General features: G+C 41.1%; 1 protein-coding gene across 1 annotated transcript; it reads right to left on the bottom strand.

Moving 5' to 3' along the window:
- Positions 1-6,092: 6,092 nt before the first annotated feature.
- LOC121540437 (probable rRNA-processing protein EBP2) lies at positions 6,093-19,608 on the bottom strand. Its single transcript, XM_041849308.2, has 9 exons — positions 19,417-19,608; positions 19,188-19,271; positions 9,380-9,555; positions 9,115-9,238; positions 8,145-8,234; positions 7,964-8,039; positions 7,710-7,839; positions 7,365-7,569; positions 6,093-7,202 (listed from the first exon to the last, which is right to left on the bottom strand). The coding sequence occupies exons 1-9, from the start codon at positions 19,510-19,512 to the stop codon at positions 7,155-7,157; spliced, it is 1,029 nt and encodes a 342-aa protein (XP_041705242.1). The 5' UTR covers positions 19,513-19,608; the 3' UTR covers positions 6,093-7,154.
- Positions 19,609-19,798: the final 190 nt, after the last annotated feature.

The raw sequence follows: 19,798 nt of genomic DNA, 5'->3' as shown, positions 1-19,798 counted from the left end.
TATTTTTACTATTTTCTACATTGTAGAATGATAGTGAAGACATCACAACTATGAAATAACACATCATGGAATCATGTAGTAAACAAAAGTGTTAATCAAATAGCCACCCTTTGCCTTGATGACAGCTTTGCACACTCTTGGCATTCTCTCAACCAGCTTCACCTGGAATGCTTTTCCAACAGTCTTGAAGGAGTTCCCACATACGCTGAGCACTTGTTGGCTGCTTTTCCTTCACTCTGCGGTCCAACTCATCCCAAACCATCTCAATTGGGTTGAGGTCGGGGGATTGTGGAGGCCAGGTCAACTGATGCAGCACTCCATCACTCTCCTTCTTGGTCAAATAGCCCTTACACAGCCTGGAGGTGTGTTGGGTCATTGTCCTTTTGAAAAACAAATGATAGTCCCACTAAGCCCAAAAATCTCACATTTGGACTACAGACCAAAGGACAAATTTCCGCCGGTCTAATGTCCATTGCTCGTGTTTCTTGGCCCAAGCAGGTCTCTTCTTCTTATTGGTGTCCTTTAGTAGTGGTTTCTTTGCAGCAATTCGATCATGAAGGCCTGATTCACACAGTCCCTTTGTACAGTTGATGTTGAAATGTGTCTGTTACTTGAACTCTGTGAAGCATTTATTTGGGCTGCAATTTCTGAGGCTAGTAACTCTAATGAACGTATCCTCTGCAGCAGAGGTAACTGGGTCTTCCATTCCTGTGGCGGTCCTCATGAGAGCCAGTTTGATGGTTTTTGCGACTGCACTTGAAGAAACGTTCAAAGTTCTTGAAATGTTCCGTATTGACTGACCTTCACGTCTTAAAGTTATGATGGACTGTTGTTTCTCTTTGCTTATTTGAGGTGTTCTTGCCATAATATGGACTTGGTCTTTTACCGAATAGGGCTATCTTCTGTATACCCCCCTACCTTGTCACAACACAACTGATTGTCTCAAACGCATTAAGAAGGAAATAAATTCCACAAATTAACTTTGAAGAAGGCACACCTGTTAATTGAAATGCATTCCAGGTGACTACCTCATGAAGCTGTTTGAGAGAATGCCAAGAGTGTGCAAAGCTGTCATCAAGGCAAAGGGAGGCTATTTGAAGAATATCAAATATATTTTGATTTGTTTAACACTTTTTTTGGTTACTACATGATTCCATATGCGTTATTTCATAGTTTTGGTGTCTTCACTATTATTCTACAATGTAGAAAATAGTAAAAATAAAGAAAAACCCTTGAATGAGTAGCTGTGTCCAAACTTTTGACTGGTATTGTATATATATATATACACATACATTTTACAACATTCTTAGTAGTGCACCAACATTCATCTCAAAGTGCACCAGATTGATGCATTTAGATGTTGAAATTCCTTCTTTTATTTTTTGGGTGAGCCCCTCAGACCCCACTACTAAGGTTCCCAATCTGGCTTTGGGCTAAGCCCACAATTTCCTCAAATCCTAGCAACGCCGTTAACCGAATCGATGGGGTGTTCAGCAGACACACACACACACCCGAGGGTGCCCTGTCTCTCCGCCTCTCTCCTCTAATGCCTCTAGCTAATCAGCTCTGTTAGCAAACAAGGCAGAGAGAATCACCAGCCACCACGCTCCCTGTCTCACTCCAGGCCAGTGATATTAATGAAGATGAGCTAGTGTAGTCAGGAGGGCAAATATGAGGACAAATTAGATTAAAACACGACTACATAGTGGAGGGCAGAGGAGCGTCCTAGATGGGTGAGCTCACATCACTCACTACTGCACCCCGGTGGAGAAACCATGCAACTGTCTGAGACAAGACAAGACCAGAAAGCATACAACACTTACGAAAGCACATTTGCCTTTGTGACCCAAAGAATATACTACAGTCTGCAGGGAAGGGTAGACTATAACGTAACTTTGGTCAGATATCTATTCTACAACAAGGTACTGTATATTGTAATCTGTGCAGCTCTAATCGGCTGCGTTCAATCAGTGAGAAAGTCTACTACAGAGACACAACAGGGAGATTTGAGAAAGGAGCAATGGTGACATAACAGTAAGATCTGATCTGGAGGACAGCTTTCCCACGACTGGGGTGTCTCCGCTGCACCTCACATAAACAACCACCAGCATCAGTTGTGTGTGCGTGTGTCTCCAGATAAACGTTCCCCTGCTATCACCTGTCCTGCTGGCTCCAGTGTGAGTGTTGTATTTATAGATGGCTAGACCTGCTAGACTGCATGGCACTGAATGTGTGGGTAGAGGTGCCTGCCCTGCTCCACCAAACACAGGTGGAGAGGGGAGACTGGGAAATCACTATCTCACTCAGCAGAGCCACACACACAGTCAGCCAGTCCCGTCACTGAGGTCGTACCGCAGTATATGTGTAGATGTGTGTGAGCATTATCTTGGAGACAATAGCCCATGAGAGCAGGGCTTTGTTCAAAATGGTGTTGTGTATGACTGGCAGTCACAGACAGAGCTAGGCTAAGGGGCTTCAGGTAGAAACCACAGAGAAATAACTTTCTCACGGTCTTAGGTCTTCACTGGAGATAGCAAAGTCTATATACACAACACACTGTCTTCTATGGGCTCTCTTCTCTACTGGGCAGGGCTAGTAGGGATTTGTCACCACCTTAACATAATCTCTAAAGTAGTCTTGTCTGCATGTTTATGTGATAAAATATAGCTATTTATGTTTTGTATCGCTATTTGATTTGGTTTGAATAAATTCCAAAAGGCATTTTTTAAATGTCAAATCCCTTTTCTGGAGTCTTTCAAAAATTCCATCCCCACGATTCCATTAATCCCTAATGAGTCTGGCGCATAACACGCTCCCTATTTCATAAAAAGAAAATCAATTTACATTTTCAAACTGCTATTTGATGAGACATGTCTCCTGTTCCCTTTGATTCTCATCCACAACCACTCATGTTCCAAAGGTCATGTTCAGTAAATGAAAAGCTACACAGGAAGTTCATTAAATTAGTTCTAAATTCAAAATTCCACCACCAGTGTGTTGTTCTTTCCCCTCAGTAAGTAAATATCAGCGGAGTTCATTAGTGGTCATAACTAAGTGGATTAGAGAGTGTGAAGGAATAAACGCAGGCTCTTATTAGTTCTGTGTTGGATTAATCAAGGAGAAAATGGCTGTATTATACTGTACATTACATGATGTTTAATTAGCAGGCTAGTTGGAGGGCAATTTGTAATTAGAACATAGCCTCATTAGGAAAGGTCAAAAGCCGTTGGTTGCCATGGCGCAGAGTTGGCCTGTCTACTACGGAAAGTGTCCGGCGCCATTGGCACGCTTCCTGAATATTGAGCTGTTATTGGCTTTGATACTGAGCCATGTTCTGGGGCAAACTCTCCATCGCTCTCTACTTTGCACACACATTAGTTCTAAAGACATTATATGGTGTCTACAATTGCCATATAATCTGATGTTCTTTTTCATGGCCTTTCTAAATAAAAAAGCATATTCAAACAAGGGAAAATAGTTTAAAATTCTTCAATTATGTCCTGAGGATGGGAACTACATCAGAATGCCAACCTGACAATCTAAACATTGCCTTTTCTCTGTTCTCTGACCCAGAATGCAAAGGTGGAGGATGTGACGGTCTTGACGTTAACATGGATGGACATTGTGACAGGGGACAGAGGGATGTGATTGACATGACACACCCCGAGTCCCTCACACACAGAGAAATATCACAAACACGACACAAACTCTCTCACTCACACACGCGCATAAACACAAACACACACTGGAGCCTACTAATCTGCCTCTAGACATTCCCAATAACAAAGCTGCACTCTAACACAAGCTGACTCTCCAACTCCCTGGGAAGCCAGTCCATTTTTCCTGTAATGACTTACTATATCTTTCATTATTTTCCAGACAACAACAATAACCCTTAAATCAGGTTACGACATGGGAAGGGAGAACAGCAGAGGATCTCTGACTTTATTAACCTGTCTATTTCCATGAGGGAAGCAGTGACACAGAACCAACCAGCAGAGACACACACTGCTCAGAAACCCACAGATGAGGAGAGAGGAGAAACAATGATGATTGCCTCAGAACAGGAGGAAGGAATGAGGAAGACTGGAGGAAGGGAAATGAAATAAAAGGCCTTATGTGACGGGACAAGTGCAGGCGCTTCACAGACGTGAGATTGTCATCACTGCTTTGCAAATATACCAGCGTTCCAAGAGGAAGTGTGTGTGCCTTTGTGTGACCGAGAAGCCCTGATCGTAACACTACAGATGGTAGGCTAACTCAAGCATAGTTCTGCACAATCTGAAAACCTCAATTCGGATTCAAAGCATTGTGCAGTCAGTCACTAGACTGTACTTTCTCTATTTTCTCCCATTACTGTTAAATATTCATAACTGTTAACCCAGTAGACTGCATACAGTACTTCAGCAACACGGAGACGTTAACAGATGAAGATGGGGAAGAGCAGCTGAACACTAAAGTTCTCCAAGTATCTTCTGCCTCTGCCTGACAAAGACGGTGTTCCAAATGGCACCCTTTTCCACTATATAGTGCACTACTTTTGTCCAAAAGAAGTGCACAATGTAGCAAATAAGGTTCCATTTAGGACACAGACATCTAAAACATACTGATTGGTGAGATTGTGGCAAAAAAATGGTTTCATGCTATGAAGACAAGAAAAAGTCTGATTGATAGCCACTCTCAAAACCTAGTAGGCATACAACATAAACCTAAGACAAGACAAATGGGTCTCTATGAAAACTCTGAATCAATATCAAACACAACAGTCTTCGTAATGAAATCAACAGCAGTCTGAAAAACAAACTCACAGACAAAATGATAGCCTGAGATTATTGCTTGGTCAATTTATGAATATTCATATAGCCTATCAGATATAAATATAGCCCTAGAGACGCGGCCGGCAGAGGACAACCAAGGACATGTATTGGAACCGGACACCATCTCTGGCAGGGATATATAGAGGGAGACCGGGGATCCTCACGTCAATACAGCTGTGACCTTGTCATCACATTCTACTCATGCAGCCAGGCCTAACCATTAAAAAAAACACGTACTGAACGGAGCAGCTCATGTAAAGATTTAAAGCCCCTAGCGTTTGATATAGTATCTCTAGATATCAAACAAGCAAACTTGGCTTGCATTTTACAATATTTTCTTTGATGTTTTTCAATTGCCAACGTTGAAGTAAATTGATTTAATGGTGGCCTACAAGACAGAATGTGCACTCTCCACTAATAGGGCAAGAGCACAGTAGACTACAGCCCCTGTAGCTCTGAACAGAAATAAAGCCAATTCCATTCCATCCATGGCTGACTGAAAAAAATTTGTGCTGTGCGCCCTCGTGTGGCCACTAAATACCTCTACATTCTGAGGTTCTGTTTACTGTTGCTAGACAACGGGAGGAATAAAGAACACTTTTTGCGATTGATAGCTAGTTTGTATTTCGTGGGCTGGCTAGTTACAAAGTTGCACACTAGGTAGCGTCTTTCGTGTTTTGTCTGGATTGCATCCGAATTTACACGAACCAGGACGGCAGCGGCTAAGCAACCAAAAGAAAAGGATCCTGTGGATATTGTTCATCAGAACGCAATTCACGTCGAGACCATAGAGAGAATAGGAGCCAACAATTGTACACGCTATTTAGCATAAATCCGTACAAAAGATTTAAGCACATTCCACCGCAGTATAAAGGTTTGTGTATTAATGTGAACGATGAGGAATTGCATGATGAACAACTACTGTAATTGATTTTGTCCCATCTCTCCTACTGTGTCACAACCTGGTCATAAACTAGCATTCCAGAAATTAAGCCACTTAAAAAGCTTTAGCTATATACAAACTCTGAAAGAGCTGGACAAAAAAATTAAAATACAACCTCCTAAATTGACAGCTTCTTATGCCTTGCCGACACCTCTCTGCTGTACTCGGTTTGTTACATATTGCAAGGACAATACCTTCAACCAGAGGGGACTGCTCAACTCAGTTTAGGTCCACCAAATTTGGCGCCGAAAGCTTTTTCATGGAACACCCTGCCAACCAGTGGCCTCTTCGCTGGATATAAATTGAGAAATACTAAATGGAAACAAGGCTACGAATATTGCTTTACTGTCCCAAGCAAACAATAACTGGTTGCAGACAGACCTACTGTATAAGGTCACAATAAACACCATAACTTCACACAGGAGAGAAATATTGAAGAAGCACAAATCATTTATCAAAAAGAAACCGATACAGGAGCAGGTATAGCCTGGTCCCAGGTCTGTTTGTGCCCTTGCCATCTCCATTGTGGTCATTGTCAAGCCAGACATGACAATGAGTGACAAGGAGTTTGTATAATAGCACAGACTGGCACTCAGGCTAAACCAGGGGTTTTCTTGCCCCAAAACTGTTTTTAGAAGAAACATTTACCCAGATCTATAGAAAGTAACACATTGGCCCATCACATATTAATAATATTGATAGATGGAAAAGGCCAAACATAACAGCTGTTCAATATTACAAAATGTCATGTCACTAGGGGTAGTGAATCAGAGGGTCAATGAGCAGACTTGCAAAGTGTGCATTTAGCAAAAATCTATAAGTATTAACAAAAACTAAATGACAGTATACATTTATTGAAGTGGCTTGATCATTGATCACTGTCAGCAAATAGTTTCACAAATGTTAACATATAAAGATTTATTTTTAAAAGAAACAGATTTATTTTACTGACAGTAATAAAATAAAAACAAAATGTAATTGTCTTTTGATGTCCAAATTCGTGTTTGGGGTTTTAAACCACCCCTCCTCTGCAGAGGGAGTGTAGCAGGGCAGTTATTGAATTTGGCGTGTATAGTACAGTACTGCTCAGTCAGGTTGTCCACATCTAGCCTCCTCCGCGATATTCTAGGAAAAATCATTCTGAGGGCAGGATGCAAGTGGACATCTTGGGTCATAGTGACACAAAGTCCTTCATATCAGTCCACTGGCCCAAGGGCTCCATGAAGGGTGGTGTGTGATTAAGTATAGAAAGAGTGCACTTCTCTTTAATATATGCGCTTCCAGAAGTTGGGATGCAATGTGGGTAACCCAAGACTGATGACGAGGTGCAAACCTGGCCTGATGTCATAGACCAACGGACCAATCAGACTGCAGGACCTTCAGCACTCAACTCTTTAGGAGCGACCCTTCATCTTCTTGCGTGCATTCTTGCCCGGTCGTTTCTGAAGAATCATAAAACATTTTAGAAAAGGAGCAAAATGGCGAAAGAACTACGATTTTTCAAATAATATCATTGAAAGAAAATGAATGTACCAAAAACACTAACAATCAATTATTTTTCTTTTAATTCAAAATGTGATCATGGATGTCTGTCAGTCACTTACAGTCCCTCCTTTGGCGGGGCCCCTTCCTCCTTTTCCTCCAGGTCCCGCTTTACCTCCTTTCCCTCCCTTTCCTCCTTTCCCATGAGCCACCTTAGCGCGGAACCCTGACACATCGTTGTGACTGTCCTTCGTGTTCCACTTGGTTCCACTCTTCTTTCCGCCAAAGCCAAACCTCTGGTCCTTATACTTCCTCTTAGCATTGGGGCTGTCAATTCAGAGGTTTCAGTTGGAGTCGAGGTACAGTAGACACACATTTGTTATAAAAGCACTGAATACTATGAGTATAGGTAGGTAGTGGAAAATAAGCATTGTGCACAACATTCACATCTGTGTGTGGTGTCTTACCCCTTTTTGTTCATGGCCTTTTTATCAGGTGTTTGGCCTCCTGCTCCTTTCCCTGCTCCTCCTTTAGCTGGAGCTCCTCCTTTAGCTGTTTTCTGATCTCCTTCCAGGAAGTCCAGTTTGTCAGTCATGCCTACGAGAGAGGAGGGTGTTAATCATGAATCAGATCTGGCAGATGTTGTCACCCAGAGCAACTTACCAACTAAACGTGTGAACAAGTTGGGTCGTAACCACAACACGTAGAACTGAGGACCCACCTTTTTGATACTTCTTCACGGCAGACATCATGGCCTTTTTCTCCTTCTGTCTCTTCTGAATAACCTCCACTTGCACCTACAAGACAGATTTCATATGACCACATGCACCAAGACGACATAAAAAGATATGCCAGTGAGACCACTGCTGCCCTGTAAGGAAAAAGAGACGGGAGGAGACTACCTTCTTGCCGTACTTCCTCTGTTCTCTTAGTTTCTTAGCCTTTTCGGACTTCTCCATCATTGTCTGCTTCATGATGAGTTTCTTCCTGATCTATAGGAAAAGACAAAGGATCGCATTATTCATGACCACACCAGTGTTTCAGTGCCAGTCAAATGCCAGAATTTGATGGACAAATGTGAGATTTACCGGCCATATCAAATAGAAATCCATTTCAATGCCACCACGTGTAGGGTCATGTTTTATTAGGAGTGCCTATTGGCCATTTATTGCCACCACACCACTATGGAAGTGATTGCAATAATAATTTAAAGAATGACAGCATACCAAGGGTACGTTGGCTCCTTGCACGTCTCCCTCTGTCCATCTGACTTGTCAATATCTGCTGATTCAGCATCACATTTATTTTTCCCAGTCGTCTGTGCCTTTATCCTTGGTAAAGTAGCTAGTTAGCTTGATTTGCATTTCTTATTTTTCATTAGCCAAATACTCCACCAGGCATTAGATTAGTGGAAGAGGAGGAACGCTAAATTACTTCATCTAAATACTCCTTCTTGGTGGACTTGTATGGCACTTCTCCCCTGTATGCATTCAGTTGTGTCAGTCACAGTCTCACTGGTGCAGGAAACTTTGCAGGCCAGTACCATGATACAATGTTGCTAGTTGGCAAGCGAGAGCGCAAGACAGACTGCAGATTAGAGATTATGCGATAACAAGACAACCTGAACCAACCTCCATGCATAGCCAATGTGATTTAAAGAGGATATTTATTTTGTCAGGATGCTTTGTCAAATAATGTTTTATTCGCTTTTATGCATTTAAAAATAAAAGCTGCCAATTACCGCTTATGGAAAAGTAGAACATCTCTTTTTAAAAACTGTTTTGGTGTCAGTGATCAATCCATACCTGATGCAATTAAGTCATACATATGGCAAGCTATCTCTGGGACTAAGGCCAGGTCAGGGCATCCTACCTTCTGCATTTGCTGGTCTGACTTGGCCATCTCTGCAAAGTAGTCCTCAGGTCTCTTGGTGGCTATCTTAAGCTTCTGTAGCCGGGGCATCGCCTCCAGAACAGCTGCTTGGGCTTGGCGGTAGCTGGACGACATCAATGTAAGAGAGGATGTGTTACAATTGCCATAGCTTGGACAGCATAATATTACACCAAAAGTCACTCTTCACTATGATATGAATGGACACTTAGGATTCAACACCCATGTAACATGGAAATACACTCACAAGAACATCTCTCTCTGGAAGTCGTCATCCGGGTTGAGGTCTCCGCTAGCCTTGTTGTCAAGTCTGCCCTCAGACTTGGCAACGATGTCATCAGCTGGGAGATTGACCATGTCCAGCCTCTCTACCCAGGGTAATGTGTTCTTACGGAAGTCGGCAAGGCACTGTTTCAAACCCTCCTGTACACAACCATGAAGAAAATAAGCATTAGAAAAGCCACTTGTGATTCACAACAGTTTAATAAAACATGAATTATAGAGAGAGAGCGCGACACATACTAGGCAGGGCAAACCCGATTTGGTGACTTCTGGTATATCATCAAAATAAATCAATCGCTGCACGTTTTTTGGACTCATTCAGCAGTGTTTACCAGATTAAGTACAATACCATTGGAAATGAATGTTGAAAGTTTAAATTTATATTCCTAAATCTTAAATTGAAAATGCTGTTGCTGCTTCCCATTGACAAGACATTTTGATAAATAGCCCATGTTAAAATGTGTCCAAATCAATAACCAATATGCAAAAACAGTTTGTGAAATTGAAAACATAAAATGTGCCGCCTACATATACAACAGTAATAATCATGTTACTTCTCTTTTTTTAAACGAGCACCTTAAACTGCACATGCACCAAAAACCCTGTTGTTTTGACAAGTGGCAATAAATCACTGATATCGATTGGGGGGATGAGGTTGTAGGCGCTGTTGAACAAACGCAACTAAAAGACTACATGGAAACTGGAGATATTTTTGACCTCACTGGTTAGAGGACAACCTGCCAAGGACAGTCGGCTACATTTTGAAGTGTTGGATTTTGATATGGGGTCGCCAAAACAGAAAGGGATACACTTCTCAATTACTCATACCGATATCACGTTGAAATTAATTGAGCGGGGGGGGATCAGGTTGCACGTCCTGTTAAAACTAGCACAGCTCAAAAACCACATGGAATCTGGGAATAATTTCTATATCACTGGTAGAGGACAACTTGCAGAAGACAGCCAGCTACATTTTGAAGTGTTGCATTTTGATTGAAGTGGGTCGCCAAAGCGGTAAGTGTAACACTTTTTTGTCAATCACTCCAGGGTTTCCGTTAGCCGGTAATTCATTTTTTTAATAATAAGCGCTAAATAATAACTGCCGCCGGCCAATTGTCAGGGAGAAGAAGAAAAAAATCCCATTGCAAAATAATGCTTTTTAGCCTATTCATTGACAGAAACACCAGTCGATTAGGGGTGTAACGGTACACGTAGTGGTACCGAACCGTTCGGTACGGGGACCTCGGTACGCACTGTAAACTAGGCCTATATAGGCTATGCCTACGCTGCCTGGAGTAAATCTGAGCTGGGAAAAGAATGTCTGGCTATTCTGTTAAAACAACTGGAGCCCATGCACACGCTGTAATCAAAATTAAAATCTTAAATTGTCTAATTTCAAACTGTCCATTTGTGAGACACAGCCAGGAACTAGTTCTTTATTATGGCGAGTGGTGGGATCGATACACAAGAACTGAAAGACGCTCCAATGTTTAAATCTCCAGTTTGGGAAAATGTTGGCTTCCCAGTAGATTACAATGGCGAATGCTGCCATCTATCCACGGTTCTTGGTTTGGGTAGGTTTTAATAGTCACAGTGCGAACATAATCCCCTATACACTTCCTGATGAACTCAGTCACCGTGTCCGTGTATACGTCAATGTTATTCTCAGGAGGCAACCCAGAACATATCCCAGTCCGCATGATCAAAACAATCTTGAATTATGGATTGCAATTGGTCAGATCAGCATTGAATAGACTTTAGTGCGGGTACTTCCTGTTTGAGTATCTGCCTATAGGAAGGGAGGAGCAGAATGGAGTCATGATCAGATTTGCCAAAGGGAGGGCGGGGGAGGGCCTTGTAGCCAACCCGGAAGGGAGAGTAACAATGGTTGAGAGATTTTTAAGTGAGAGTACTACAGGCAATGTGTTGATAGAACTTCGGTAGCGGTTTCCTCAAATTTGCTTTGTTCAAATTACCAGCTAGAAAAAAGGCAGCCTCAGGATGTGGTTTCCAGTTTGAACAAAGTCCAGTGTAGTTCCTTGAGGGCCGTCGTGGTATCGGCTTGAGGGGGAATTTACACGGCTGTGACTACAATGAAGAGAAATCTCTTGGGAGGTAATACGGTCGGCATTTGAAACCCCACCTCTTTAAGGAATACCTGGGATAGGATAAAGTAATCCTTCTACCCCCCCTTACCCCACCCCCCCAAAAAATTAAATTATCCCAATGGCTATAAGGTGAATGCACCAATTTGTAAGTCGCTCTGGATAAGAGCGTCTGCTAAATGACGTAAATGTGAGGTATTCTAGGTTGGGTGAAGAAAAGGACTTGAGTTTCTGTATGTTATCACAACCACACCATGAGTAGTTAAATCATGAAACATACACTGCCTTTCTCCTTCCCGGAGAGGCCCAACATAACAATCCGGTCACAACAGACAATGCAAGGAACATTGTGAATGCTGAACGGCATTTAATTTTCCGCTGTACTGAAACGTGAACCCAAAACCGCGATATGTACCAAACCGTGGGTTTGGTGAACCATTACACCTTACAGTTGATTTTAATACATTTGACCGGTCATGCTTATTGGTCTATAGGTTAATTTGCATAATTTAGTGGAATTAAATTGGCGCGTGTGTATTTGTGTTAGTTGTTTTGTTTGTTCATCACACGCGCACAGCATACAGATACAGAGCCTATGAGTGGAAAATCTGTCCAACAGCGCAAGTGCTGCAGCTACAGCTTCTCAAACAGCTCATTCGTTGCTACTGGAGTGAAACATGCTTTTATAAGCCCAATCATTGCGTAACAATTCTAAACGTAATCGCGTGTAAAAACAGTTGATGGCCACGATTCAAAATAACTATGATTTTTGTTTCTCAATATTAGTAATCCAAGCTAGTTGTTGCATCTTTAGAGCTCCCTGCTTTAAAAAAAAATTATAAACTGATATATATATTTTTAATCTCTGTCACATGAAACCGCTTGCATGTGCGGTGTGCTTTTGACAAAGATGTTCTCCTGCTTATTGCATTATGGAACGAACATTCGCACATAACCTACTGCCTTGTGCGCATTGCTGCGCTTATAATGTGAAGAAATAATAGTTTATCAACATTTTAAGGTAAATGTTCTGATCTGTTGCATCAGCCTCATCGGTTTAAAAAAAAGTATAATATAGCCTAGGCCTACATGGGATCTATCGTTCCATAACTGTACCAGAGTTTGTTTGGAATAGCCTATTTTTTCTCGCACAGAACGACAAGCTGACCAATAGAATACGTAAACTTTTCTACTATGGGGGATATTAGATTGACATAGGCTAGTGATTTTGCTGTTCATTACTCATCTTGTTGGCTGAGGAAAAGTAAATGTGGCAGTTATTCTAACATCTTCAAAGTGCGCATCGGAATTTGGTAAGAAGCAGTGCTTGACTTGGACTGAAATAGGTGACAGTACTCATTTTGGGTGCAGGTTCTATAAGAGGTACAGGAGCTCAAGCGATAGAACACAAGGTGCTGGGCCCAGATTCACAAAATAATTGTATTCTTAAGAAGGTTAACTGCAATGGTTCCCTTAACTATAGACTCAAGAAGAAAGTTAAGCAAAGTTGCTATTCCTCAAAAAGTTTATTGGAAATGTTCTTGCGCTATTTCTTATGTTTCTCCTTAAGCAAAAAGTTAAGAAGAAATTAGATTTTTGAAAATAAAGTTCTTGGAAATGTTCTTCATTCCAAGATAGCTAAACCCTTGTATTAAACTGAGGGCAGTGAGAGAAAAATCTCATGAAAGCAATTGAACATGTTTAATTCACTCAAACTTCATCTGAAAGTTTCAATATTGATTATTTTAAACCCAATAACATGTTTTAGAACAGTAATCTCAGTAAGAAATAGGCTTACATGATTGCCATTGCTAGCTAGACAGCTAGCTAAAACGGTTTCCTAGCAACAAACATCTTAACAAGATTTGTAATTAGATATTTGAGAAGAAGTTATTAAATCATTAAATCTTAAGATATTGTTGAAGAATTGCACTTACGAACGAACTTTTTATTTTCTTCTTAAGACGCTTCTTAAGTTTTTGCATAAGAAGTGTTTTGTTAATCTGGGCCCTTTTTTACTTACGAAAAAACTTTCCAGCACACATTTCAGGTCACCTCCACATTGCCATTGCTGCACGATACGGGCAAACAATCTAGGCCTTATTTTTAACCAAATGTTGCAATTGCGATTTGACTTGCAATTTAGAGAAGAACACTTGGGTGAACTGTTGGAATCATGGAAATATAATTATTATTCTAATTCTATAGTTAGTTGTTTAACATGACAATGAACGAAAATGCCCGGAGGAGTTATTGTGGAGTGTTAAGTGTTTCTTAGGGGACCCTATAATATTTTGACTACATTGAATGTTCTCTTAGCTACTTCATGTAGCTAACATTCATGCTTTGCGTATTCCGCTTTGATTTAGAAGATACTGTTGCACAAACAACATGCTGATTTAGGTCTACACCATCACTGGTATTATCAGGCTGTATAGTTAGTTCCGTTTGCTCTTACTCTGTACATTTATTAGCTAGTTAACATGATTTAGGCCCAACTTACTAAGAAAAGAAACTAGCCATTTGCAGATATAGGAAACACAAACTAATAGTGTAATTATTGAACCCTAGTGGATTTATATTAAGAAGCAAAGTGAAAACAGCATCGTTGTCATCAACATTGTTGCATGTGCTGCATTGACCACGCAGATGGAAGGCAAGGGTCTCCTGGTCTAGGAACAACAAATGCTCCTTGAGTGACAAGGGGCAGGGCTAGGTTTGTGTGGAAAGCAGCATGAGAGAGAGCGGAGTAAACTATAAAAAAGATAGATGTTACACACTGCATATCACATTTAACAAACCAAAAATTCAAATTCCGTTATAGAAGGTAATGTAAAAACCCAAACCGGTCTGTGCATCAATACCGGTATATCGTAAAATATAACAAGGGCGAAACGTTTGGGTTGAACGTGCTTTTTAAACGTACATTATACAAAAGGCACACAGAAACTTGTAATAATCTATATATGGTTGATCAGATGAGAATTTGTAGAACGCTTCCATCTATATTTTGGAATGGCGGATGTTGATTACGGAAGGCTACCATCACAGAAAAGGGAACAAACCACTTTTCTGTTAGTTAACTTCAACTATCACAACTCTCCATAGGATATCAACATTGACAATGGTTGGCTTCTATTAAAGTGATACAGTTGACTGTCAAATCCGTGTATTGGTGTGTGGCCAGCGACTTCTATAGAGACCACCCCGAATTATTAGTGCCATTTCATAAAGAAAATGATAGCTGCATTCTAAATCCTCCAACCCGTATGACAAAAATCAACAATACAAAACCAAAGACATTGATTATTTACATTTCACATTTTAGTAATTTAGCAGACGCTCTTATCCAGAGCGACTTACAGTTAGTGAGTGCATACATTGATCTGTTTTAAGCAATTGATCGTGTGTCATGTTGACTATAAACTTTTATACTAACATCACCAATCGAAGGTAAAAATAAACTAAAGGGATGTGTAATTCCCCCCAATTCGAAGTTGTCAAACCATCAGCGTGTGTAATGTAGTAACACATACTGTCCACATCATGGAGTATCGTTATATTAATTAGATAGTAAATAATTAAATATCTTCATTTAGGATGATAGTAAATGAAGCAAACTCAGACTTTCCAATAATCATATTTCTCACTAGTTTAACCATTTAGAGATAAAAAATAAATAAAAATGTTCCTAAACAATTTAACCAGGGGCCTGTTGCACAAAACTAGGATAGGGGATTAAGCCAGGATATCTTGGTGATCCTGGCTCAATTGATCCGTAATCCGGTTGCACTAAAGATGGATAGGGGGCAGGAGGATATGTTATGGTATAAATTACCATGGAGATTTATTCTGTGGAGCTAGCCTGCTCCAGACCAGGCTAAATTCCAGGATCTATTTAATCTCATCCCTAATGTCAGTCAGCAGTCACCACAAATGGAAACCAATAGTTATTTCACTGCTCACTATACATTGTTATCACATATAACTAGACCCACTGTCATTATTTAAACGTTTGTGATCATTAATTTCAATGATTTTGGATAAAAAAATGATTTTTAGATGATGTTGCTATCATTAGATAATTTACAGTTTCCCATAGACTATAAGGCTATATATAAAATGATAGAATATTAGGGCCACAGAGGGGAAAAAACACAAGTCATAATATTGTAACCAGTTGTTTTAAAGGAGGACAGTTGTTAAAATGACAGATGTGGGGCATTTCGTGAAATTGTACTTCAGTATGGTTTCATAAACAAAGACATGCTGATGTGCCAGAATATTAAGTATCACATTGTCATAAGTATCAAAACTGTAAAAACAATATGTAGCTGTTCTGCAGAAAGAACCAGCCTCATAAATTTATGACTTTATCCTTTTTCTTCAGTGTGGCCCTAGTACTCTGTCATATAAACAAATACACATTCCATATGAATATAAAAACACAATGTGTAACATTATGTTCCTTTATTGAATAAGGACAAAACAAAGCAGGTAAACCATCAGCTCCTTTCGAAACTGAAGTCACAGTGACTCTACAAGATGGAAAGCACAGAATCCAAGCATATTATACAAAATGATACATACACATTCAAAGGTCTGTATATAACACACCCTGCATGTCTGCACACTAAAATAAATGCAGGACAAATCCATACACATCAACTGAACAGACAAATGAATGGATGCAGTAGCCTCCCTGCAGCCTTGTATTACACACAGTATACCGCACAAACATCATAAGAGGCCAAATTCGTAAAAAAACTAACCCAAAAAAACCCAAATTCCTCTGCCACCGCAGGACATATTTAACCAAAATTGAAAGCACACATACTAACTAAAATAATTCAACACATATTGGTCCCTCAGCAGCCGACCACTGTCGTCATCAGGGAAGATTGCCGGATTGTCCCAGTCCATGGCTGGTGGCACTCTGGGGGCCCTCTCCTTCCTCAGGCAGGCCACATTGTGGAGGACAGCACAAGCCACAGTAATATCACATGCCCTAACAGGGCTGACCCTTAATTTGTGAAGGCAGTGAAAGCGTGCCTTCAGGAGGCCAAAGGTCATTTCAACTCTGGCCCTGGTCCTGGCATGGGCATGGTTGTAGGCCTGCTGTGCTTCCTGGGGGTCTGTGAAAGGTGTCAGGAGAAAAGGCTGGCAGCCATACCCCCTGTCTCCCAGCAACACACCAGAGAATTCACCTGTCAACACAAAATCTCATCATTACTACCTCATAAACACAGTGATATTCTTGACACAGCCATGATGGTTATAAATAGGGGGTTGTGTGGCTTACCTTCGTGATAGGCACTGATAGATTTCAGAGGCCCGAAAGATTCTGGAGTCATGGACTGAGCCAGGCCATTTTGCCACAACATTGCTGATCACACAGTCAGCATTGCAGACCATCTGAAATCATAAGATGAGGAATATTACACCAATCAATGCACATCACTGGCAATGCAGAGTGTTCGTCAATGGACAATATCAAAAAGTTATGTTCACCTGAACATTAATGCTGTGAAAGGATTTCCTATTCACAAAATCGGCCTCATGGGCACCTGAGGGGGCTTTTATCCTTATGTGTGTGCAGTCCACTGCACCAATGACATTGGGGAAACCTGTCACACAAAGTAATGAGTATCCTACTATGTGTTAACAGTTGTCCTGTAATTTGTAGATCCTCTTACCTGCAATCCTATAGAACTCCTCTTTGATGTCACAGAGTCTTCTGTGGCCAGGGAAGGAGATGAAGACATCTGCTAATGCTTTGATAGCCAGACACACACTCCTTATTGTGCGGCAAATTGTGGCCTTGTTCAGCTGATCTGCATCCCCCACTGAGTACAGGAAGGCTCCACTAGCAAAAAAGCGCAAGGCCACACAAACCATTTGCTCCACACTCAGTGCATGGCTCCGTGCAGTGCGGTGCTTAATCCTGGGACCCAGTAGTCTGCATAGATACCTGATGCCATCTGCAGAAAACCTGTATCTTTCATATAGATGGTCATCAGGGAAGGCCAGTGGGTCCAACCGGTCCCTGAAGACCCTTTCTCGCCTGAAGGCTCTCCTCAGCACAAGTGCTTCTTCATCCACCACATCTCGCACGAATGGGCATGCCATTGTCAGAGCAGAAAGGAACACACAATTTTGGGCCTTCATATAGGCTAGTGGCCACACCTGGTGCTGGGGGGTGGGCAAAAGAGGGCGATGCCTTATAACGATGACTTGGTTGTACTGATTGCTGGGAAAATAAAAAAACCTTAGAAAGATGCCACCGTCCTGTGTGCTCACAATAAGAGCTCATATGTCATGGCTCACTTGACTTTACGAGAATATACCTAATTTTTATTTTGAGCTGTGTCATCTTCTTGGAGCTGGGGAGGAAAGAAAAATAATGATTAATACATTTGTGTTACAGTTAGCATACAGTGTACATTGAAGGCATATCTCACCTCCCTCTCAAGTTTTTTTATTTCAAGGTCCAGTTTCCTAATTGACTTTTTTTTATTTCAAACTCCAGTGCAAGATTTTCCATCTTTTTTTTGTATCCCATGTAGAGATGGAAGGACATACCTTGAATGAAGCGGGTGGCATCTTGGGAGGAACCTATGCTCGTCTCTTTCCCCCCAGGGATCCACTCTAAGACGGGCCTGCCTTTATTTAGCTCCAAGGCCATGTCCTCTGCTGGGGTAAGGTCAGCCTTTGGTGACCCACCACCCGTGCCTTGTCTGTGGGTATTCTTTTTCACTGCTAAAACAGTACAGACAATGTGTGAGCAGGCACCTTCTGGGTACAATATATGCTTGTGCTTTGTTAAATATTAGTCAGGGACCATACCATTCTGCAGAATGTTCTTGTATTTGATTTTGACCTGCTGCCATGTCCGTTTTGGCCCGTTCATGTTTAATCTACACACACACACACACACACACATTTAATGGAGTCACACTGCAAAAATTACTTGGTATTTTTGTCTTGTTTTCAGTAAAAATATCAAAAAATTTATCATAGCTTTATACAGTGTGATGGAGTTACTTTACACAATTTCACTCATATCTGCAGTGCATTTCAATTAAAAATTTAACCGTTTCATAATTACAGTACAACTGCATTTTTGGAGATGTGAATTAAATATTTGAATTGTAATTGTGATGTTTCAGCGGAGCGGTGAGTGTGTAATTGTGCACTACTTACGCATTCAGGCGGTCTGCAATACTTTGCCACGCTTTTTCTCTTTGCTTTATCACTGTGGCGGTGTTGCCTTTCTTCTTAATTATATCTTTTACCTCCTCGTATGCCTCCATGAGGATTTGTGCTTCCGACGGGGAAAAGTACGCGGCTCTAGTTGCCATGGTAAATCAGTTAATCTGTGATCTGTGGCGGGGTCTATTTGAGTGAGCCGTGAGCGCGCACCTATCCAGGATTGGTTTCACCTGGCTTAATGAATCCGTGTCTGCTCATCCTGGCTTGGTCTTTGTGCAACCAATTAAGCCTGGACGCACATGTTTTGGCTTCATTGAGCTCAGCTGAGTCATTTATCCCGGATGTCTTAATTCTACTTTTGTGCAACAGGCCCCAGGCTGAAAGATTGACGTCCTATATATATACACACTATACAGTCATTGGAAACAATGGTGGCTTGCGCATGTCAACACTCACCACATTGTTGACAATCTTCTTCGGTTCTTGTGTTGTAAAGTTCAATCCAGGCTTTAACAACCCCTTTGCAAATGCATCTTGAAGCTAATGGAAAAAGAAACACAGCAAAGTAAAGCTTTTTAGAACCTAGCTATAAGTAAAGTTAGCAGAGACATTGCTAACTAACTACTATTTAATTTAGCTAATGTTAGCTAGCTACCAAGCACCACGCTATAGAATAACCAGTTACCTCTCCGTCAGATAATTCGCTGTTATCCTCCTCAGACGTCTCACCTAACTGCTCGTCATCTTCGTTAATATCCATGGTATTGTTAACGACAATCATTGGATACAAACACTTATTTGGTGTAAAATCCGTGCTCACATGGAGCGGTTCACGTGGGAAGGAAGTGGCGGCTGTAAACGGTCTTCCGGTGAAACACTCACCCCGAAGAAATCAAAGGTTCCTACCCGACGTTTCTTTTTGCAGTATTTACAGTTTTCCTGGATTATAACTCGTGGGGTAAAAAAGACCAGAGTCGCGACAATAAACCATTTCCTCATGAATAACATATTGAATTTATATTTATATAGGTGTATGGTTTAATTATTTATATTCATTGTTTATTATG

Source organism: Coregonus clupeaformis, chromosome 26 (assembly GCF_020615455.1).
Source record: "Coregonus clupeaformis isolate EN_2021a chromosome 26, ASM2061545v1, whole genome shotgun sequence".
NCBI lineage: Eukaryota > Metazoa > Chordata > Actinopteri > Salmoniformes > Salmonidae > Coregonus > Coregonus clupeaformis.
The sequence above is the reverse complement of the archived record's forward strand: the minus strand, read 5'-3'. Positions and strand labels throughout refer to the sequence as shown.